This window comes from Oncorhynchus mykiss, chromosome 26 (genome assembly GCF_057628025.1).
Source record: "Oncorhynchus mykiss isolate SJ-2025 chromosome 26, ASM5762802v1, whole genome shotgun sequence".
NCBI classification, from domain to species: Eukaryota; Metazoa; Chordata; class Actinopteri; order Salmoniformes; family Salmonidae; genus Oncorhynchus; species Oncorhynchus mykiss.
In genome coordinates this window covers 26,830,001-26,854,054 of record NC_143047.1, presented here as the reverse complement: position 1 = coordinate 26,854,054, position 24,054 = coordinate 26,830,001, and the positions used below count along the sequence as shown (strand labels likewise).

The window sequence follows — 24,054 nt, the reverse complement described above, 5'->3', positions numbered from 1 at the left end:
CACATCATCATCTGCACCTCTATCACTCCAGTGTTAATGCTAAATTGTAATTATTTCGCCTCTATGGCCTATTTATTGCCTTACCTCCCTACTCTTCTACATTTGCACACACTGTACATATATTTTTCTATTGTGTTATTGACTGTACGTTTGTTTATGTGTAACTCTGTGTTGTTGTTTTTGTCGCACTGCTTTGCTTTATCTTGGCCAGGTCACAGTTGTAAATGAGTACTTGTTCTCAACTGGCCTACCTGGTTAAATAAAGGTGAAATAAAAAAATAAAAAAATAAATGTACAACTGTACATTTGCTTCTGATACCGCTGTCCAGTTTAGAAGTCTTAGGAAAACCTTGAGACCAATACTGTGTTAATCACACCCCCTACAGGTGGCTAAAGTTGATACATTCTTATGTCATTTACAAAAAAAATATATATATAACAAATTCTTATTTACAATGACGCCCTACCCGGCCAAACCCGCATAACGCTGGGCCAATTGTGCGCCGCCCTTTGGAACACCCAATCACAACGGGATGTGATACAGCCTGGGACCATTTCTGACACAATAAAACCAAAAAATATAAAAAATACAGTAAAAACATACAACACGGACACGTTAGATAGGTTTGGCTTATCTGCAAATAAACATTGCACATGGTGATAAAATAATGTGATTTTACCTCCAGCCGACATGCGGCGCTGCACCAAACAAGCACGCTGCAATCGATTGCTATCCCTTCCAGGAGAGAAAACAAAGAATAACATTGTTGTTACCTAGCGTAAAGATTCAAAACATATAAATAATGGTCAAGAAGCATAAAAAGCACAAGTCTGAAAAATATGAAGGTAAGACACATTTAGATCGCCAATGCGCTGGTATTGGTTGAATTCCTTGGGACAATTAAAAGGCTTGCGCTTCATAGCTGTTTTCGCGTGAGCTTTGGTTAGCTAACGCATAATCACCCATTTGAATTCACTGCAAGTTAGCTATTTACATATTTTAGCCAGGCAGGGAGGTAACGTTAGCTAACGTTGTTGTTTGCAACATAGCAAGTTAAGTTAGCTAACTAGTTGGATACCTCACAGTTGAGCGAGCTGGCTAGCGAACTGTCAGCAGCAACTTGAGTTGGTTACGATCAAATATTTGGAAATATACTTAAAGCTAGCACAATGTGTCCCACCTACAGAGTACGGGGAGAGACCATTTAAATTGGTTCTCAAGGTTGCTGGAAATGAGGTGACGACTGGAAGCTCGAGCTTTGAAAACACATTTGATGAACATCCAGATTTAGAGAAACACAAGGACAAGAAAAATAAGAAAAAGGATAAGGAAAGGATCGATACCATGTCACCAGTTGATGACAAGAAAAATGTGAGTTTGGGAATCCATATTTTCATTACAGCCCATGTTTACCTTTGTGTACAGTTTTTGAGTGGAATGTCTAGCTGCCATTTCATTCCATGGCATGCCATGGGTGGTGCTAGCTGACTAAACTCCACCTATGTTTAAGTGTCTGAACTCCACCAACTGAGTGGAGCAGAGACCATCCTGTTGGGGAATTCAGCTCTGACAACATGGATTTGCTCAAGAGCCCAATACTTAAACGTTGAAGTGGCTTTTGATTTTCAGAATTCAAAAAGGGGTTTATTTGGCCAATAGACTGACTCCTAGGTAATCTATCAAAAATGTATAATGGTGTCAAACATATGGTGCATTTAGATGACGAAGAAGAAGAAGAAGAAGGGACAAGACGCTGATACAGACTGGGATGATAGGGAGGCGAGCAGAACCCCTATCCATTCTGATCTGGCATCCTCCTTGAGTAAAGTGGAAGGTAACTTACTTGCCAGTTTCTACAATGGCTGCCACTTTTCCATTATCCTTTCTTGGCCATTAATTTATATTGATATATTATAAAGTCATTTTAACCAATATTTATCTTTCTTAATCACTTCTTTACCCACCTCACTCCCTCGTGTGCTTTTTCTCTCTCATTCTCAGAGAAAGAACTGACCCCACTGCAGGAAGCCTTGAGTCAACTCATCAGACAGCTCCAAAGGTGAAGCTTGTTACTAAGAAATTGTCATTGAATTGATTAGCAGTCTGTTTCCCCTGGTCTAAACATATCCCGATGCCCCAGAGTAGTGCATCCCTGTCTAGGGTGCCGTCTTTCAGATGGGACTTCAAACGGGTGCCCTTACTCTATGGTCACTAAAGATCCCATGGCAATTATTGTAAGAGTAGGGGCGCAGTGGTCTAAGGCACTGCATCTCCGTACTAGAGGCGTCACTACAGACCCTGGTTTGATTCCAGGCTGTATCACAAACCGGCCGTGATTGGGAGTCCCATAGGGTGGCTCACATTTGGCCCAGCGTCGTTAGGGTTTGGCCGTCATTGTAAATAAGAATTTGTTCTTAATGACTTGCCTAGTTAAATAAAAACCTGGTATCCCAGCTAAATTCTCAATCTGGCCCTCATATGGCCACCTAATCATCCCTAGCTTCCAATTGGCTCATTCATCCCCCCTCCTCTCCCCTGTAACTATTCCCCAGGTCGTTGCTGTAAATGAGAATGTGTTCTCAGTCAACTTACCTGGTAAAATAGCTGTTGCATTGAGGCCTATCAAAGCAACAACTGACTTTCTCTTGTAGGAAAGACCCAAGTGCGTTTTTCTCGTTCCCTGTGACTGACCTTATCGCTCCTGGCTACTCCACGATCATCAAGCGGCCCATGGACTTCGGCGCAATGAAGGAGAAAGTCAAGAATGAGTATTACCAGTCACTAGAGGAGCTTAAGGTACATCTGTCAGCTGCTCTACCTTCTTGACAGATAACTTTCCAGAATAGCTTTATTTTGTTGTCTCATTCTAAAGCAGTGTGTTGATTGACAATCAAGCCTGAAGTGTTGATTAAATAGAAACATATGCAGAGTCCAGTGACTGACTGCCGTGTGTCTCCATTGATACAGGAGGACTTCAGGATCATGTGTGAGAATGCTATGATCTACAACAAGCCAGAGACCATTTACCACAAAGCTGCCAGGAAGTTGCTCCACTCTGGCATGAAGATTCTCCGCCCGGTAAGCGGAGTGCCTCTACAGAAGTGAACTTGACACATACATATGGGATCTTCCCTTGAGAATGGGTTTTAGTCCTGGATTAGGCTTAATCTGTATATAGGAAACTGGCCATGTGTGCCTGGGTGAAATAATCACTAGTTGCCACATACGAACAGCAGAGGGCACCATATTCATACCTCTGAATGTTTAGATATGAATTTTCACCACAATGTTTTGTTGATAATTGGGGCCCCAGAAGACTAATCACAAGACCCTGAGATTGGAACACGACAGATTATGGCATAAATTTTGGTGAAACACTGAGTCAACTCTTGTCTCTCTCGCTGTCCCACAGGAGAGGCTTGAGAGCCTGAGGCAGAGTATTGAGTTCATGGCTGACCTAGAGAACCCAGCCAACCAGTCAAGTAAGACTGGAGAGGTGGGGAACTCGAGCATGGACCAGTGTAAAGACGGCCCCAGCCCCACAGATCCTAGCGAGACTACCCAGTCTGCACCAAACACTCCCAGGTACCGTGATAACTTTACCCTGCACGTGAACACTGACAATATGCTTTTAGTTATTAATTGCTTGGAGAGTCATCATATATGGATATTGATCTCGGACACAATTTACATAGACTAATATATAGACTTCCGATAGGGGTTACGGTGCTTAGACTGTGAGAAGCTGTTCTCGGCCATTTACCAAATACAGATCCCAACCAAGAAGCAAGCAAGCAGTATTACACACTAATGTTAAGTCATGGATAGTGTCCAAGTGCTGTGGGCTTGTTCTCCCAAGTGTTTGGTGGATCAGTTCTTTCCACAGACTCTGGCTGGAGGATGAGCGATAATGAAAGGAATGCCTTTGAGCGTGTCAGGTCTTGTGTTCAGTCAGCACTATGCAGTACCTTTCACACCAATCACTCTCTGAAACCTAGGAGTTGTTGTCCTTGTAAACCCCACTGAGGTGTAATGGGTAGGAAATTCTGTTCTCTTTTAAGGTATGCATTGTTGGTTAAGGGTTTGAAGTAAGCATTTCACTAAGGTCTGATAATAATAAGTTCTAGGGAGGGGCTGTACAGTCATTGCTTTTGTCCAATCACAATGCAACTTAGGTTTTGGGTTACTCAGCTACGAGGTGAAAAGGGCAATGCTTGTAGAATGTACACTACTCTTACCTGTTGTATTTGGGGCATGTGACAAATACATTTTTATTTGAAATGCTTTTGCAAATAAGACTACAGCATGAGGACTTATAAGATTTGTGGGGAAGTTTGATTGAAAGTATACTGGCAGCATATTCATTGGGAACATGTACTGTAGCTATAGCATGAAATGTATTCTCTATTAGATTTAGATGTTATGACTGTTTCAAAATGTATTGTAATCACTAATGGCTGCCAGCAAAATAAATTCCTATTTTCTGCTGATCCTTTTATGGTATTGAACAATGAAACCCTATGAATCAGTTAAGTTGAAAGTCTCCTACTCCTCTATACTCTGTGTTCTCCAATACTTCCAGGAAAGACAACGACTCCAAAGACGAAGTGTCCAAGGTTGTCAGTCAGGCAGAGAAGGAGCTTGAGGAGATCCGCAAGCTCATTGACGATTCGGGAGGCAAATTGTCCAACAGAAGGCTGGAGAGTGAGGTGAGAGCTATGGGCTATGGAATTGGCTTAAACTGTTTAGGCCAACCAATCTCTTACCCCATCTACAATAAAGGAAATGTATGGTCTAATTTAGTGAACGTATTCATTATGTTCACTAATGTAATAATATGACTATTGTTTTATTTGGTTATGTAGCTGGACTTTGAGAGGAGAAAGTCTGATGGTTCCACCACACTGGCAATCCTGAACCCAGTCGACCTTGTGGCTGGAGGTAGGTCCAGTCAGTCACGCCCGCAATTAGCTCGTTGCTCTATATCCATTTCTATTTGTGCAACATGGGGAAACAGGAATCCATGATTGATTCCAACTGTATCTTTCTGATGAACCTAACAAGTGTAATAAAATCATCAGCTTTTAATTTAAAATGAGCCTCTTTCTCAATCAACTCTTATCTCTACAGATGTGGGCTACTGCCCTGTGAAGCTGGGCATGATGTCCAACCGGCTGCAGAGTGGCATCAACACCCTGCAGGGCTTTAAGGAGGACAAGAGGAACATGGTCACACCAGGTAAGCTGAAGGGGCCTTAGTGACAAGGTTTAATAATCAAAAAAGCATTTCTTTTATCGACTTCCATCGTCTCCCAAGAGTGGCTGAATAACCTCTTCTCATCTGAGTGACTGAACCCAGAGCTTGTATAGAAGCACATGTATAAATCCAATGTTCAAACAACATAAATACCAGTCTCAATGTATCCATTTATAAATCCATTCATGGGCAACAATTATTTTTCCATAAGATTTGATAAGGTCATGTAGCCATGTCAGATTGTGATTCTATAAAAAACTGTTTTTCATAGTCCTATAAATGTATCTCTGTGAGAGGCTGAGCTCTCAGCCTGTGGTCCTGTATCTCCATCAGTGTTTACGAGCTGTAATGTAATCCAATCTCTGCTCTCACAGTATCGTACATGAACTATGGGCCGTACACCTCCTACGCGCCCGCCTACGACTCGAGCTTCGCCAACATCGGGAAAGAGGACACTGACCTGATCTACTCCTTCTATGGAGAGGAAGCCAGCCTCCAGGGATCTGAGAGGTATGCATGTTGCTCCTCATCCTCCCCCTACATTACGGTGTAATATTGTGGTCAAGATCTGACATTTACAAGGGCCTACTTTACAGTAAATAATTCCAAACAAAGCTTTGAGCATTCCAGCATGCTCATAACAGTCCAGATGCCCCTTTATTTCATTGGGTTTGTATATGAGAGTAGGCATTTTATGGTTCTGTTGGCGTGGATGAGATTCACTGTGGTGGAGGCTAAAACCACATGGTAAACCTGATACGACCCTACTGCTGCTTCTGAGAGGAGACCAAATGTGACTACCATACACAAACACACACTGATGTAATGTGTTTGTCATTGTGTCTGCAGCCTCTCGGAGTTCCTGTCCAAATCGGAGGAGCACATGTACAAACTGGCAGACAACCTCCTGGACGCGTTGACTAACGGGGAGCACTCCAAAACCCTGAGAGAGGTAGAACCATTAAGCATGTATCTGCATGGGAATTATATGGCTATTTTAACATTTCTTTGGACAATACTAACTTGATGTGTTCTTGCCCGTCAGACCCGTCCAGATGAGCAAGGGCCAACAGAATCCTCTGAGACTGGAGACAAGGACATGGAGGTAAGTCTCAGATACACTAGGACACTAAACGTGGACAACCTCAGCAGATAAAGGAGAGACACCACACCCTAGGTCAACTACACCCAGCTGAAGTGAACCCCAGCTAACCTGCCCCACCTAACCTGCCCCACCAACAGTGTTGGATAATATTAACAGCTTCTGCACATGCCGTAGCTGTTCCAGCTGTGTCAACATGGCAGGCTCGTTAGCTAGCTGCTATGATCCAACACACAGAAAGAACATTTCCCCTTCAAAACACTGCCTCTCTCCAACAGCCTCTGAGACCAGGTCTGTTCACCCACTCTCTGTCAGGGATGTGGAAATGTATGTTTTCTTTCTGCGCCCCCTTCGTTGGGCGGCTGAATGGCTCCTCAGTCACAGCAGTGTAGAGGCTGGAGGAAAGGAAAGCATCAGGCCTCTCTTAAGCACACAGCAGCTCTATACCTGGCTGTTTGCTGTGCTTGGCCAGTGTCCAGTTTATCCTCATTCCCTGGTTGGGTGTTGCTGCTGCTCTTTATTGGAAAGGGACTGGCAGAGGTATCGACTGGAGCTACCAGAAAAGAGCTGGCCTGGCTGATGCCTCTCCTTTCAGCAATGCAATTTCAAAGATTAACTGACTGCAGCGCTGGGTGACTTGGAATCCAAACAAAAATGCTTTTACTAACCTAACCCTTCTGTTTTTCCCTCAGGTGGTTGAACCCGAAGCCAGCAAGCAGGCTGTAAGCAGGATAGCCTCCCTGGGCTCTGTGATTGGCTTGGACTTCCAGAATCCACCTGACCTCTCTGAGGGTAAAGATCAGCTCTAACTGACCAAAGGGCAAACCCCAACAGTATGCCAGTTAATTCTCTAAAGCGACTGAGAGCCAAAGAGTTACATTTTAAATCCCCTAGGCTTAAACCCTTCCTCAAGGTAATTGAGGCGTTTCTGACTCCTGCAGCCTCCCTGGGCTGTTGTAGGGCATGTGCAGTCCCAGTTGAATGAGGTCTATGAAGATAATTCAAGAAATGGAACCCATTGTAGATGACCCTGCAAGCTTCCTTTTGATATTTAAGTAACAAGAGTGTGAATGTCTTTGTGCATCAGAGGCCCAACATTTCCAGCAGAAGTTGGATGAGACTACAAAGCTCCTCTGCGAGCTGCAGGGAGCGCAGAGGGAACGCTTGAGTGTCAAGCAGCCCCTTAACATCTGCCTGCTAGCCCCAACCACCAAGGAGCTGCAGCTGGGTAACACTTCATTTTTTTATTTTAAAGGAGAATGGAATTCCACTGTCTATTTTATTGGGTGGGGGCTCTCTGATTCAATTGGGTTGGGTTAAATGCGGAAGACATCTCAGTTGAAGTCATTGTTGTGCAGCTGACTAGATGTCACCTTTCCCCCACACGTCTTTGTTTGGATTCAAGCTTTGGTTTGAACCCTGTAAAAATAGTGCAGCCAGAAACGGTTATGACTAAACATGAATTTCTCTGTCAAAGCTATTTCCTTTTGACTATCTTAATTCCAATGGAAGAAATGCCTGGGCCATCCATTTCTCAGCTATACCGCTACCAGTGATCTTTATTTGGACTCCACCTTTGGCTTGAAGTTGGGCTCTAATATAATTTCCCATTTGTCTCTCTGTAGTGGAGAAGGTGACTGGTAACCTGGCCCAACTGACCAGTCAGGTGGCTCCAGGAGATGTGAGCAGTGTGTACGGGATCAGGAGGGCCATGGGCGTTGCTCTGCCCTTAGAGGCAGATGAACCACTCTTAGATCTCACCACAGGTAGGCTTAAACCACCCCGCATATCATTTAGTTCATGGGTAGTAAACATTCTAACCATATACTGGTTAATTTTGTGAACGTGTTTAGTGAAGTAGTAAGCCTACTTGCAAAACTGACTTTTTTAAATTGCCCCTGAGGTGGTAAAGTTGTATTGAATAGTGTTGGTGTGTATAAACAAATGTTATGGCTACATATGAATTGAAATGTCAAAGCTATTCCCTTATGTCTCATCTTGATTCCAGTGGATGCTGAGCCGATGGATACCGTGCCTGAAGTTCAGCAGATTCCAGTCATCGCAGTATAATGGAATTTCACAGCAACCATCCTCCTGATAACATTTGTAGTGTACAAAAAAATGTTCTTTGTTTGCATTTCTTTTAATAAACCTTTTATATTAAGCCATTTGTCATCTACCTTATCCAATCTGTTATTCCTTTGTAAATCAAGTTGGGATTCAGCCTTCAGAAAAACAATATCGCACCTGTACAAAATGCAAACTCACATTTATTCCTCAGACAGCATAACATGAAAGCAACATGGACACATTTGTTTGGCAGTCAGATGTTGAGTAAGGCCACAGGACAAGTCAGTTTTCTGAGAAGAATGTATCTTAACGTCCAATGCAGACATTTAAATCTTCTCAAATCATTTATGGGTAACAAGTATGTTACTGTTTTTAATGAAACAACATTCAAACAAACTGCTTCTAAGCTAAATTTGCTCAGACTGTCTGTGATGTGATTGGGGAGAGCTGAAAACAAGCTGTTATTGGCCGAGAGGTTTGGAACTCTATTGGTCTTAGCTAATTTACTTCCTGGCCAAAACTCCATCCCACCAAACAGGCTGAGATTTCAGGTGGTCTTTTAAAAATGGCATTATCATCACACTATTCTAACCTGTATGTTAGTCTAATGTTAACTGCAACAATACAGACAGTTGATTGTTTGACAGCAGGTTTAGGTACACAAAGAACACCAAGTAGAATGTTAGTTTGACCAGCGATTCCCAAAAAGCATATGCTGCCTGTCTGCACATAAGACACTGCAGGTCAATGCAATCTATACATTTACAACTATGGCTGAAGTATACTGCACAACACTGAGTTAGGCTCTCAAGACAATTCTGTTTTGTTTCAGTCAAATGAAACTTTTCATACAGCCACCAGAATGTTTTGTTTTACTCATTGATTGTAGTGCATATAGCACTTATTCTTAAATCAGGCATGTGTTCTAAGCTTATTTGATATAAATTGGTAAACAGTACACCTCATACCATATAAACTGTCCATTACACAGTCATAATTTCCACAGAGCGTTGGAGTGCAAGTTTAAACTTCTCTGCTGTTTTGGTTCCGATGCTGCCACGCTTTTAACAGCATGAAGGGAACCCGTGAGCAAAGTCTTGCATCTCACTAATCACAATATCTGCGGTGCAGCTTGTGACAACGTAATTTAGCTTAGTCTACCTTTTAAGGTCTAGAAAACCATGAGAGTATGTACAGTACACTTCTGTCACTCCACATGCAGCAGAACTCACTCCATTGTTTTGGTCACCATTTGCTTGATAAACAGCTCAGTTTTAAGAGAGGACTGAATGTTTTTTTGTGCATCATGATTCCAGCAAGGTTCTAGGAATATCAGGTGATAGAATCCAGTATGATGATGACCAGTGCTTGACGTAACCTCCATGTCCATTGAATGCACACATTGGAACTGGATCTCCAAAACAAGTCAGCTGCAGTAAAAATGTATTTCCAATCAAGAATCTCCCAAAGGGATTCCTGGAAACATGAACAATCTGAAATATAACCTCTAGGACCACAAGGTCATGTCTTCAAGTCTTGTTCTGGTCCGGTCAGGATGATTGCTGACTGAAGCACTGAGATGGATTATATTTGTGTGCTCCGGTAGGTTTACTCTAAGCATGTTAACTTATGTGCGTTCATGTAATTAGTCTGTGCTGAATGCTAGACTGTGTCCTGTAGCTGACCCAGCACAGGTATAAGCAACCAGGCCCAGAGTCCACACACACAGTAGTGTGCTCACCGTAGACCTCAGCTCAGGCCCATTCCCTGCTGCTTGCTCATGTCCGTACACACAAAGAAGGTTGTCAGCTCGCCTTTTCCCTTGACGTTGATGAGGCCTCGGCATTCACAGGAGTAGCCCAGCTTCTGGAGCACGTCAGACGTCTCCTCTGTAACCTGGAGCAGAAACAGACGAAGCAAGGAACAAGACACATTACTATGCTGAATGCATGCAGCCATGGGTTTTGTGTGGTTATAGTTAATCTCTCCAGCCAGACTAGCAAAGACAATACTGTATGACTGACAAGACTAGGTTGTTGTACTGAACCTGAATCTTGCCCAGCTCTCCAGTGCTCTCCATCCTACTGGCCACGTTGACGGTGTTGCCCCAGATGTCATATTGAGGTTTTCTGGCTCCAATCACCCCAGCAATGACAGGCCCATGGTTAATGCCTGTGAAAAGCAGGCAGACAGTGACACATAACAAGATACCTGCTGGGAATAAACCAGTCAAATACTGTAGGGAAAGGGGGATACCTAGTCAGTTGTACAACTGAATGCCTTCAACTGAAATGGGTCTTCTGCATTTAACCCAACCCCTCAATCAGAGAGGTGCGGGGGGATGCCTTAATCGACATCCACGTCTTGGGCGCCCGGGTAACAGTGGGCTAACTGCCTTGCTCAGGGGCAGATTGACAGATTTCTACCTTGTCAGCTCAGGGATTCGATCCAGCAAACTTTCGGTTACTGGCCCAGCGCTATAACTGATGGCACAGAAAACAATTGGAAATAAATATATTCACTAACGGGGTCTAACAAGTACCATCAGCTTGTCTGGCTGAGTCAACCACAGTCAAACCTGAGTCAAAACCATTTTACATGTTCATTTTAGTCATTTAACAGAAGCTTTTATCCAGAGCGACTTACAGGAGCAATTGGGGTACCTCAACGGCACATCGACAGATGTTTCCCTTAGTCAGCTAGGGAAGTCGAACCAGCGACCTTTTGGTTTCTGGCCCAACACTCTTAACCACTATGCTACCTGCCACTGCTGCCAGTTGTTCAGCCAGAACATTTGTTCATGTCGGAATCTCTGCCTTTTAATAAGAAAATGTCTTCCAGGGAGAATTATGTGGACTTAATTTGTTATTTAGATTTTTCTTGGGACACAGATGTGAAAAAATCCTTTGACGCACCAGTCCTTTGATATTTTTAAATTGTATTTCATGCCAGCTTTTTGTGTTTATGTATTAAAACCCTAATGTGTGCTTTTATCTCTCGAGTATTGTAAATGTTTTCCTAAAGCCTGGGGGATCTGCTCAGAATAAGCTGTCTGAGAACTTTGTCTCAACAGTACACAGGGAGACCAGCGGTATTATGTAGAGTCAATGTTAGCTATTGTGGACAGTTGGAAAGAATGTCCTCCTACGTGGTTAGATAGACAAGGTATCACAGGGCCAGGAGTGTTTTGTTCTATAACTAGAGCTCGCAATTTCTCCTGACCAGGTCAGGTGCAGGTGTTCAGGAAAAACTCTTAGCACTAAGAGGCAGGGTAGCCTAGTGGTTAGAGCGTTGGACTAGTAACGTTGTGAGTTCAAACCCCCGAGCTGACAAGGTACAAATCTGTCGTTCTGCCCCTGAACAGGCAGTTAACCCACTGTTCCCAGGCCGTCATTGAAAATAAGAATTTGTTCTTAACTGACTTGCCTGGTTAAATAAAGATAAAATAAATAAAAAATAACAACCAATGAAACCCTAATAAAGATGGATAGAACCAGACACATTGCAGACGTAATGGGTAGTTAATGTATATGGTACTAGTTAATGAATATAGTTCATATATGCCCAGGCCAGTGCCCAAGCTTGACTCACCCACACGCAGCCTAAAACTGTTGAAGGAGTGTCTGTTGATGCCATCCAGCTTGCCAATGAGGGCAATGGCAAACTCTACCATGTTCCCTATCTGTGCCTGCTGCCTATCTCGGTCCTGAAACAACACAGTTCATCATGAAGTCAACACACAGGACACTACTACTGACATACATAACTTTATCTATACTGCGTCGTTAACCAAGTTTTGTGGTAAAGTTCTATAGTATAGAAAATCAAAGGTATGCACAGTTGCATGCTGTGTAACCCCTCCCCTTCCATGTGACCTGGGTCAAATAGTTAGTAGCTACCTGGTTATTCTCCTGTCCTGGGGTGCCACTCAGCCCTGCGGCTGCCATATAAGTGCTTCCGATGGTCTTGATCTTCTCAACTCCACTGAACTTGGGCTTGGAGAGCAGCTGTGTGTGGGTAAACAAGTGGATAAGTGAGCCAGGGTTAGCTGTGTACTTATTTCTATTACTGGGACACGTGTCATTTTAGTTAATTGATGGCTGCCAGTGGTTCTCTGACCTCATCAAAATCTGCTATGATCTCATTGAGGAGCCTCAGACACTCCAGACCTTCCTTGTTGATGTCACACTCCGTGTAGAACTCTTTGAAGTCCGGTACCGAGGCGAACATCACGCACACACAGTCATATGACTTGTAGTACAGGTCCTGAGGAGGAAGGAGGTGTACAACTTAAGAGGCAATGCCATGTTCTTCTACTTAGTGTTACTACATAGACATACACTTCACAACAGAGATACAGGGAAGTTTCAGGTTCACACAATAAATATTAGGAGACATTAGAGCACAGAGCCACATCTTTAAGAAAAAGCCAATTCAGAATGCTGAGACAGACACCACAACAGTTCCTCCAGTGCCAGACGTTCCTAACTGTTTTCACTGTGTTGACGTCTGGCAAAGAAATAGCCAGTGATTATGCTGTACAAGAGGAGCCAATGTTAAACAGGGCCTCTAAAACCCATTCTCTGGTAGAGAGGGAGGCCATCGAAGTCCCATGCTTCTGCTCCTAGATGTCAAATCTTAGGAAAACTTCAAAGCATATTAACTCGGTTTTTTCCCCCTCATGCTTTTTGTTGTGTTGTTTATTTGATTTGACACTGTGCCATCCATTGGGATTGCTATTGTCAGGTATATGCAGTGTTCAAGCTAAGCTGATGAACACTCATCTTTAACAGCGGAAGCAGCTTCAGTACAGTACTTCTCAGGCTGTAACCTACATGTCAAACACAAATAGCTGTTATGTTGTGTTTGTGCTTCCAGAAAAAGATGTCAAGAGTAAATGGTTCAACCAGATTCATACAAAGGCTGAATTATTTCTCCGTCACTGACTTTAAGACCTTAGTCAAAGTGTGTCAGAGTGTCCATGGTGATTTAGAGGTAACACGCTGGTCATAACCCTGTGACTGGGCTGTGGAGGGCCGGAGTGAGGGAGACATCATAGAGGAGGGGATGTCCATGGCCTTCAGCGGTAGAGGTAAATGTAGGCCAAGTCCTGAATTTCTGCAAGTTTGTCATATCTTATGAAGTAAGACAAAAAGATATTACAAAGTATTGTCCAGCTTGTTTAGAATAATCATTGTACATTTCTTTAACTAAAATTACACCGTTTTGATTAAGTGACTCTGCTTATCAGTGGTTTGTCTAGTGTGCTTGTGTCTGTATCATGTGGACTATTTGAGAGTGGCTGAGGGTAGGGGCAATAGGAGTTGAAGACGTTGAATGTGGACTATTTGAGAGTGGCTGTGAGTAGGGGCAGTAGGAGTTGAGGATGTTGCTGTTAGAATGCAGTGGCTCTGTCTCTACCATGCTGACACAAAGATGACATCACAAATCACAATTCCGATGAAGGGGCTGATTCATGGAGCTGTGGGTTGGTAGGTGGGGTGAGACAGGCACTGATATACGGTACAATGATCCATAGAAGTGGGACCGTCCTTACCCTGGGGGTTCCATCCCTTAGCCACACTACTGGAAATCATAATAAACCATTTACAGGTAAATCCAAACAATTCCACGACTAAGTGTTTCCCACTAAGCTTTAGTGAGTGCAGGCCAGTGGAGATGGGACCCCAGTGCAGATAGGAGGAGGAGGGGAGGATGAGTTGGACTCATTCGACTACCAGTCATCCGTCCTGGACTCCTACCTTGTACTTCTCAGTAAGTAAAGTGTTTGTGAGGAATCCCACCTCGTTCTTTTTATTCTCCCCAACAAACAGCGCAGCGACATGGGCCGGCAGCACGTTCTCCAGGAGCAGGCGGTTCAGGTTCTCCCTGGTCTCGATCTCATCCTGCTCCGTACGGTTCTTGTTCTTCAGAAGGAAGTTCTGGCGGAAGCATGACTCATTCTACAGGACAGAAGTGATGTGGTCATTTAGTAATGAAAGGAAAGGGGTAGGTGAAGAGAGGGCCAACAAAGAAGAGAAAGGAACATGTCCTGACCTGTTGTGAGATGATGAGCATGGTGACCAGGAACAAGGTGATATATATACAGCTCATCACCTCAGGGTGTTTGACCAGCCCCAACGCTCTCAGGATGGTCCCAGAGTCCTCAGTTCTGGAACACAGAGCTCAGGGGTTAGAGGTAATCTAAAGTAAAGCTCAGTATAAACCAGGCTGGATACAATACCAGGTGTTTATTGCACAGTACAGAACAGGGTTGGGGTCAATTCAGTAGTCAATTCAGTAAGTGGATTGAAATTCAATTAATGAATTATAACAACCTTCATAGAAAACAAATGAGCAATTTTCAGAAATGACTTAATGATATATACATGATTTATTTCTTCCTGAAAATCTTCTTGAATTGAAAACTGAATCTACCCCAGGCCTGGTACACAACACATGATATAGTACCTGTTTTCATTGAGTTGGTTGTAAAGCATTTGTCCATAGCAGCTGAAGAGACCAGCCTTGGCGCTGAAGATGATGATGTAGTAGGCTGTGGAGGCCAGGATGAGAAAAACCGCTTTGAGTTCAAAGCTCACCCTCAGGAACACTCCACAAGCTATGAGAGCCAGGATACAGCTGAACACAGAGTACTGAGAGAAAGATGGGGAGAGAGAGACCGAGAGAGCGAGAGAGAGAGATAATGGAGTGAGGAGACAATGAAAACCATCAATGGAAAGTGCCAGTTCTTCATTTCAATGTTTATGATTTGTAATTTATTATTTATGTGAAATGGCTGAGTATATATTTGCAAACAACAATAACAACACTGAAATTGAAAGCATCATTTCATAACTGTGTGTTGTAAGCGTGCCGTGCTCTATCAACTGAGCTACAGAAGAACCGTTAGTGAGGGATATTGTAGGCATCACTCACTGGTAGGTAGTACAGGGTGTCTGGATGTTGCTCACTGGAGTTGTCAGATGGAACCAGATCAGGGTTACCATTGATTTCACACAGTGACTTCGTCTGGATGAAGCACTAGAGGGAACCAGATTTGACTGATAGTTAACCGCTAAGTGGGTCTGACTGAAAACAAAAAGCCTGTGAAGCGTGTGTTATTGGCATGTCTGTTGGTGACTTGATGTTCTTCTTACAATAACAAGCTAATGCTCTTGTTGCTATTACAAGTTTATGTAATTGCATGTACACGTGATGGCATTATGCTCTATGTTTAATCCGTGAGATAGTGAGCTGTTGCGTTAACTTACCAGGTTGAAGACTGCTAGGATGATGATGACCGCAGTGGTGATAGTAACCAGAGGGAGGCGCACACATGGCCTCTTGACCACTGCCTCGGACACAGCAGGCAGCCACTGGCAGGACGACAACTTCTCCGGAAACAAGCACTGAGGGGTGGGAGGAGCGAGGCATCCATCCATGGGAGAGGAGGAGTGGATAGGAGGGGGAGAGGGGAAGGGATGAGTGTGTATATGAGGGGGTGAAATGCATGGGAGAGGAGGAGTGGATAGGAGGGGGAGAGGGGAAGGGATGAGTGTGTATATGGGGGGTGAAATGCATGGGAGAGGAGGAGTGGATAGGAGGGGGAGAGGGGAAGGGATGAGTGTGTATATGGGGGGTGAAATGCATGGGAGAGGAGGAGTGGATAGGAGGGTGAGAGGGGAAGGGATGAGTGTGTATATGGGGGGTGAAATGCATGGGAGAGGGGGAGTGGATAGGAGGGGGAGACGGGGACAGGTGAGTGTGTATAAGTGGGGGGTGGGGGATAAGCGAGCATTAAGATACGCGAGCATGTGACATTGATGACATCTTCCATGTTGAGACAATGTGTGACTTACTAACACAGCAGCACTGAATGTTCAGTCTATTTTCAGAAAGACAGGATAATACACTGAGTGTACAAAACATTAGGAACACCTGCTTTTTCCATGAAATAGACTGACCAAGTGAAAGCTATTATCCCTTATTGATGTCTACTGTTAAATCCACTTGAAATTAGTGTAAATGAAGGGGAGAAGACCTGGTTAAAGAAGGATTTTTAAGCCTTGAGACAATTGAGACATGGATTGTGTATGTGTGTCATTCCGAGGGTGAATGGGCAAGACAAAATATTTAAGTTCCTTTGAATGGGGTATGGTAGAAGGAAGGTGTTCCTAATGTTTTGTACACTCTGTGTATCTCTGACTAGTGAATGTAATAACTACACTGCCCGTCTGTCTGCACCATGGCATTGAGATGGTATGCACCAGCTGTTAATGGCCAATAACAGCAATGTACAGCTTCCCGGGGATAGATTGGAAAAAAAACAGGGATAGATGGAATAGCTTATAAAACCTAGGCAGAAAGCATGTTTCCACTGTCACAGTAAGAAATACACACAGTACACACACACACATGTACCCCACCCCCACACACAGTCAACTAAGACTTTCCCTGTCCAGAAATAGGGCTTGTTGTGACCTAAGCCTAAAACTCCCACTGACCTGCAGGTGACCTGCGAAACAGATGCCCAAGGTCAACAGGAGGACACAGGCCAGCACTCCAAATGACATTCCCAACATTTTGGAACTGAGGGACGGGAAGGGAAAGATCCAACACTGAATACCAAAAGTTCAAATATTGGTTGTCATGCCATTATTGTTCGATGGTGTAAGAGGAAAGCTATTATTACTACCGTACCTGGCAATAGCGGTTGAGAAATATGTTTCTTATAGCCACAAGGGAAAATCACTCACTCTTTTGTCACAAACATCTGAACCACAAAGATGCAGAAGAAGATGAAGGTGGCACAGCCGATGTAGTGCTTGAACATGGGCAGATCAATGGCTCGGTACTGGGGAGGAAAGAAGAAGTCATGTTTGAACCTCTCACAAATACTAAGAACACAGTTTTTACAGTATGTACAGTGCATTCGGAAAGTATTCAGACCCCTTGACTTTTCCCACATTTTGTTACGTTACAGCTTTATTCTAAAATTGATTAGAAAATAGATTTCTTTATCAATCTACACACAATAACCCATAATGACAAAGCAAAAACAGGTTTTTAGAAATGTTTGTAATTTTATTAAAAATAAAATAAAACATAAGTATTCAGACCTTTTACTTGGTACTTTGTTGAAGCACCTTTGACAGTAATTACAGCCTCGAGCCTTCTTGGGTATGACGCTACAAGCTTGGCACAACTGTATTTGGGGAGTTCCTCCCATTCTTCTTTGCAGATCCTCTCAAGCACTGTCAAGTTGGATGGGGAGCGTCTCTGCACAGCTATTTTCAGGTCTCTCCAGAGATGTTCGATCGGGTTCAAGTCCGTGCTCTGGCTGGGCCACTCAAGGACATTCAGAGACTTGTCCCGAAGCCACTCCTATATTGTCTTGGCTGTGTGCTTAGGGTCGTTGTTCTGTTGGAAGGTGAACCTTCGCCCCAGTCTGAGGTCCTGAGCGCTCTAGAGCAGGTTCAGCAAGGATCTCTCTGTACTTTGCTCTGTTCATCTTTCCCTCAACCCTGACTAGTCTCCCAGTACCTGCCACTGAAAAACATCCCTACAGCATGATGCTGCCACCACCATTCTTCACCGTAGGGATGGTGCCAAGTTTCCTCCAGATGTGACGGGCTGTCATGTGTCATCCAAGCGGGCTGTCATGTGCCTTTTATTGACGGGTGGCTTCTGTCTGGCCACTCTACCCTAAAGGCCTGATTGGTGGAGTGCTGCAGAGATGGTTGTCCTTCTGGAAGGATCTCCCATCTCCACAGAGGAACTCTAGAGCTCTGTCAGAGGGACCACCAGGTTCTTGGTCACCTCCCAAGACCCTTCTCCCCCGATTGGTCAGTTTGGCCAGGCAGGCGGCCAGCTCTAGGAAGAGTCTTGGTGGTTACAAAATTCTTCCATTTAAGAATGATGGAGGCCACTGTGTTCTTGGGAACCTTCAATGTTGCAGAATTTATTTTGGTACCCTTCCCCAGATCTGTGCCTCGACACAATCCTGTCTCGGAGCTCTACGGACAATTCCTTCAACTCATAGCTTGGTTTTTGCTCTGACATGCACTGTCAACTGTGGGATCAATTAAATTGACCACAGGTGGATTCCAATCATTTGTAGAAACATCTCAAAGATGATCAATGGAAACAGAATGCACGTGAGCTCAATTTTAAGTCTCATAGAAAAGGGTCTGAATACTTATGTAAAAATGTTGTAATAAATGTGCTAGCATTTCTAAAAACCTGTTGTCGCTTTGTCATTATGTAGTATTGTGTGTAGATTGATGAGGGGAAAAATGTATACATTTTAGAATAAGGCTGTAACGTAACAAAATGTGGAAAAAGGAAAGGGGTCTGAATACTTTCAGAAAGCACTAAGAACACGTGTGGTCTGTGTAGGCTAATCAGAGATATAAATAGATTCTGATATAACATTTAACATGTTGTAAGGGTTAGGAATTAAAATTTCAAGTACAAATGTTTTTCTTTATACTGTATCTTACATAAAGGCTCTTGACACTGCCATTGTACAGATGTATCTGTTGTATATTAGGACAGTAAGGCTCCTTTCCTTTGGTTACAAGTTACATGTAGTTATTCCAGAGACAACTGATATATTTCTTCACATTGTATCTATAAGGTTCTAGATATTTTCATTGTGGAGATGTAACTACTACAGTGTATACTAGGACAGCAATGCTTCTCTCAACAATGTCTAGACAGCTCTGAGACAGACTCACCTGTTTCTCCAGCTCTTTCTTAGGGAACCACACAGCCAGACTGCTAATCTCCTCAGACTTCACCCACTGCCTGGAGGTCACACGGGGAGAAAGCGTGAGGAAGAGAGTGTGAAAGAGTGAGTGGGTGTATGTGAGAGCGAGCTCTCTATTTTTACAACTCAATATGTAAAATTCATTTTCAGATAGCTTTGACTCGTCTTTGTCAATATTATTCACAATTGGCTAAATAATACTTTTCTCAAGGGATATGTTGGTGGCTAGGAAGATTAGATAACATTAGACCCTTAATCCTGAGTTTAGATTTAAGCTTGTGGTCCTACCTAGTGACTAATCTCTGAATGTCTTGAATATTTAGTGACTATAGAGACTCACTTGCTGCTGAGCTCATCGATGGTGGTGGTCATCTCATTGTGCAGCTCCTCATCAAACTTGCTCTTCTGGGACTTGTTCCTGTAAAACACTCAGACAATAAGGGAGAGGTAGACTAGCAGACACACAGACAGAGACCGACAGACACAGAGACCGACAGACACAGAGACCGACAGACACAGAGACCGACAGACACTGAGACAGAGACCGACAGACACCGAGACAGAGACCGACAGACCAGACAAAGACCGACATACAGACCGACTGACACAGAAACCACAGACACACAGACAAGACACACAGACAGACAGACAGACAGACAGACACCGACAGAGACCGACAAATAAGAGACCGACAGAGACCGACACATAGACCGACACAGAGACCGACACAGAGACCGACATAGAGATCGACACAGAGACCGACACAGACACAAAGACCGACACAGAGACCGACTGACACAGACAGACAGACAGACGGGCAGACAGACAGATTGACCGACATGCAGACCGACCGACGCGCAGACCGATGCGCAGATGACCGACGTGCAGACCGACCGACCGACGCGCAGACAGATCGACCGACACGCAGGCAGACAGACAGACCGACACGCAGACAGACAGACAGACCGACACGCAGACAGACAGACCGACACGCAGACTGGCCGACACGCAGACCAACCGACCGACCGGCAGACAGACCGACCCGCAGACAGACCGACGGACATGCAGACGGACCGACCGACACGCAGGCAGACCGACCCGCAGACAGACCGACCAACCGACCCGCAGACAGACACGCAGACGGACTGACCAACATGCAGAAGGACCGACACGCAGACAGACTGACCGACTGACGGACACGCAGACCGACCGACACACAGACAGACCAACCGACAAGCAGACAGACCGACCGCCGACACGCAAACAGACCAACCGACACACAGACAAACAGACAGACAGACCGACTGACCGACACAGACTGACCCGCAGACAGACCGACACGCAGACAGACACGCAGACGGACTGACCAACTTGCAGACGGACCGACACGCATACAGACTGACCGACGGACACGCATACCGACCGACACACAGACAGACCAACCGACCGACCGGCACGCAGACAGACCGACCCGTAGACAGACAGACCGACATGCAGACAAACAGGCCGAACAACACGCAGACAAACAGACAGATCGACCGACACGCAGACAGACACGCAGACCGACTGACATGCAGACCGACCGACACGCAGACAGACCAACACGCAGACCAACCGACCAACACGCAGACCGACCGACACGCAGACAGACCGACTTGCAGAGAGACCGACATGCAGAGAGACCGACACGCAGACAGACATGCAGACAGAGAGACAGACACGCAGACCGATCGACACGCAGACAGACCGACACGCAGACAGACCGACCGACACGCAGACAGACCGACACGCAGACAGACCGACACGCAGACAGACAGACTGACACACGGATGGATGGATGGATGCTGGTAAACCAGCCAAGGTCATGCAGGTTATTCAGTCCCAGTGTGCTGTGCAGGGAGGCAACTGGTTTAGGCCATTCTCAGCATTAGTGGAAACAGAGAGAAGGGGTGTGTGTGTCATTCATTCTATAGTGTGGGTATGTGCAGGATGTTGTGTGTGTTAGTTTAACTCTGGTGACTGAACAGTAGTCTCCCAGCAGTACCTATGCCTCACCAGGAAGGAAACACACACAGACAGACAGAGACACACACAGGGTGTTTATAACAGCACATAACTCCAGTGGGAAAACAAAAAGACACACTTTAAACACTAGGGAGTGGTTACTATGCCCTGCTTGCTTTGTAAAAGCGTGGGAATCCCTGTGATGCCCTGTTATACAGAAGAGGGAGGCAGCTCTAGGCAGGATGGGGGGGGTAGGGAGGAGTGTTAACCCAGAAGGGTTGGAGGTTAATGGTGCTGTGAAACATCAAGATTCTCCTCCTCCACTCAGAAGGGAGCAGTTGTGTTGTGAGCCATGCTGACTCCACTCACTTATAGGTGCTGAGCGGAGGGGCGGGCGAGGAGAAGGGCTCCTCTACAGACTCATCAAAGCTGTCAGGGACCAACAGTGAGAGATAGACACATTCAACATGGTGACATCGCTGTCGCTGTATGGGACTGTTATGTGTTGTATGTGAGGATTCATTTGTGCTAAAACAACAAATGTCTGTCTCCGTAGAATGGATCAAATATTAATAAAGCTTGTATTGTAACTGAATAAAGAAACTATTTTGTTTTTATTAAACATGACATGAAGAGGGACTGTTCCTGACCAAATGAAAGAACATAGGAAGGGCCACCGACCATATCGGAAGCAACACAGCCGGTTCCTGTTAAGTGTCCATTCACAGTATCGTTGTCCACTAGAACCACAGCTGAGACAAAAGGTATTTCGGGGCAATTTTCTTATTTCACTGCCCTGTCTACTGCACTGGAGGTAATGAGGAAAAAGAGACAACTTCTAAGCCCTAAGCGACCAAAATGGATGACCTTATAAAAAGTAAATGTGTTTGGGTCTTTATATACATTAAGTGGACTTACAAATTGCTTAACATTTACTGTACAGTCACGGATCTGTTTGCATTTGGTCATTCAAAAAAAGAACTGGCTACCCAAATACACATCCACAACCATAAACACCCACTGTATCAACAGACTGATGCATAGCAGGAGTACCAATCCAGTAAGGAGAGTCTGACGTCAGTTCAGGGCTCTTGTTAATTAACAGATAAACAAATTAACTCATCCTCTCTGCGTTCTCAGACTTGGCCTTCCTTACCTCTCAGTGATCTTAGTGTGAGCTGTGCGCAGAGGGATGTCCTAGAAACATTTTTAAAACAACTGTTGTTAGACACATCGTGCGTAAAACAGCAAGAAGTAAAGCAGCATTTAAATATTCCATCAACAGTCGCAACAGTCTTCCACAGGAAATAGTGATGCTTGTAGCAATACATTTCAACCTGTTGTGCTTGATGTGTAAAGTGGACTATTTATGTTAGAGGAAGTATGTCTGGTAATCTTTTCACCAGTTATAATGCAGTGGCCTCCCAGCCGTCACTCACCTTGCAGCGTGATTTTCCATTGACCATGGTGTCTTGGGTGTACCCCTCTCTGCTCTGTAGGTGGGCGAAGGGTTTGACGGCGCCCCAGGACTCCAGGTAACGGGTCATTCTCACTGACGCCCGCATCTTCAGCCCGTCATTCACACGCGGCTTGGGCATGCTGTGGCTGTTCAGAGCCTGGTTCTTAGACTGATGACACACACACACGTTAACGAGGAGTACAGTCTCACATATACAGATAAGGCCCTTGTCAGGGATTCTGGAGGTAATACATTAAATGAGGTAGCTCACCCGAGGATCGATGACAAGGTATGTCTGTATGTTGAGCTCCTTCAGGTAGGCATCTCTTAGCCCACCATTCCCCTCCTCCACCTCATAGGCCTTGTTCAGGTGCTTCAGGGTGGCCTCAGTGATGTGGACACGCCTGATCAAGACAAAGATGGGGGTTACTATTAGTAAAATGGACTTACTAGGACTAGGTTAGTACTAGTAACTTAATAATTAATGCAGTTAACCCACTGTTCCTAGGCCGTCATTGAAAATAAGAATTTGTTCTTAACTGACTTGCCTAGTTAAATAAAAGGTAAAATAAAATAATGCTACCATTAGGATTAAAGATTTACCATACATGGTTAACTCAACTACTAACATACCCAGGTAAGCCTCCAGACTCCATATAATTGGCCAGGGTGACGTCATGTGACCAAACGTCAAACTGCCACTTGCGGAGACCAATCACACCGCAGAGCACGTTGCCGGAGTGAACGCCCACTCTCATGTTGATGTCCACACCTGTGGCCTCGCGCACCTGTCTGAGGAGCGGGATCAGAATCTGTCAGATGTGTGTATTTGTGTGTTCATTTAGGTTTCCCTGGGATTCCTTCTTATTGCTTTGACATCAGAGCCAGGTGAACAAATCAACTTTTTCCTTCTTGTCATAACATGCGCACACATGCATACTGACGCCACACATACTCACCACATACGCTGCTGCTACGGTCTATTATCTATACTGTTGCCTAGTCACTTTACCCCTCCCCATATGTACAGTACATAACTACCTCGATTACCTCGTACCCCTGCACATCGCCTCAGTACTGGTACTTCCTGTATATAGCCATGTTATTACCTCGTACCCCTGCACATCGCCTCAGTACTGATACTTCCTGTATATAGCCATGTTATTACCTCGTACCCCTGCACATCGCCTCAGTACTGGTACTTCCTGTATATAGCCATGTTATTACCTCGTACCCCTGCACATCGCCTCAGTACTGGTACTTCCTGTATATAGCCATGTTATTACCTCGTACCCCTGCACATCGCCTCAGTACTGGTACTTCCTGTATATAGCCATGTTATTACCTCGTACCCCTGCACATCGCCTCAGTACTGGTACTTCCTGTAT

General features: G+C 44.6%; 2 protein-coding genes across 9 annotated transcripts in view; one reads left to right on the top strand and one right to left on the bottom strand.

Moving 5' to 3' along the window:
- The first annotated feature begins 668 nt into the window (after nucleotides 1-668).
- LOC110506732 (bromodomain-containing protein 7) lies at nucleotides 669-8,527 on the top strand. Its single transcript, XM_021586562.3, has 17 exons — nucleotides 669-846; nucleotides 1,188-1,372; nucleotides 1,721-1,835; nucleotides 2,003-2,060; nucleotides 2,653-2,797; nucleotides 2,969-3,079; nucleotides 3,414-3,586; nucleotides 4,584-4,710; nucleotides 4,867-4,942; nucleotides 5,132-5,239; nucleotides 5,632-5,767; nucleotides 6,107-6,209; nucleotides 6,303-6,362; nucleotides 7,052-7,151; nucleotides 7,447-7,587; nucleotides 7,985-8,125; nucleotides 8,368-8,527. Exons 1-17 carry the CDS (start codon nucleotides 804-806, stop codon nucleotides 8,427-8,429), a joined length of 1,884 nt encoding a protein of 627 aa, XP_021442237.3. The 5' UTR covers nucleotides 669-803; the 3' UTR covers nucleotides 8,430-8,527.
- The window catches only part of LOC110506731 (adenylate cyclase type 2), a 77,197-nt gene continuing 61,629 nt past the window's right edge, over nucleotides 8,487-24,054 (bottom strand). For 2 of the 8 annotated variants that reach the window (XM_021586558.3, XM_021586557.3), the window contains 19 exons: nucleotides 23,300-23,458; nucleotides 22,938-23,070; nucleotides 22,647-22,835; nucleotides 22,364-22,404; nucleotides 21,577-21,636; nucleotides 19,544-19,621; nucleotides 19,172-19,241; nucleotides 17,189-17,286; nucleotides 16,937-17,021; nucleotides 15,704-15,841; nucleotides 15,369-15,473; nucleotides 14,901-15,085; nucleotides 14,487-14,601; nucleotides 14,192-14,392; nucleotides 12,549-12,695; nucleotides 12,329-12,436; nucleotides 12,021-12,135; nucleotides 10,477-10,601; nucleotides 8,487-10,325 (listed from right to left, as the gene is read on the bottom strand). In XM_021586558.3, the coding sequence (XP_021442233.3) occupies nucleotides 10,179-10,325; nucleotides 10,477-10,601; nucleotides 12,021-12,135; nucleotides 12,329-12,436; nucleotides 12,549-12,695; nucleotides 14,192-14,392; nucleotides 14,487-14,601; nucleotides 14,901-15,085; nucleotides 15,369-15,473; nucleotides 15,704-15,841; nucleotides 16,937-17,021; nucleotides 17,189-17,286; nucleotides 19,172-19,241; nucleotides 19,544-19,621; nucleotides 21,577-21,636; nucleotides 22,364-22,404; nucleotides 22,647-22,835; nucleotides 22,938-23,070; nucleotides 23,300-23,458 (2,299 nt within the window). In that variant the 3' untranslated portion in view covers nucleotides 8,487-10,178. The remainder of the gene's footprint in view (nucleotides 10,326-10,476; nucleotides 10,602-12,020; nucleotides 12,136-12,328; nucleotides 12,437-12,548; nucleotides 12,696-14,191; nucleotides 14,393-14,486; nucleotides 14,602-14,900; nucleotides 15,086-15,368; nucleotides 15,474-15,703; nucleotides 15,842-16,936; nucleotides 17,022-17,188; nucleotides 17,287-19,171; nucleotides 19,242-19,543; nucleotides 19,622-21,576; nucleotides 21,637-22,363; nucleotides 22,405-22,646; nucleotides 22,836-22,937; nucleotides 23,071-23,299; nucleotides 23,459-24,054) is intronic. The other 6 variants (XM_036964520.2, XM_090222604.1, XM_036964521.2 and 3 more) reach the window with 3 other exon arrangements.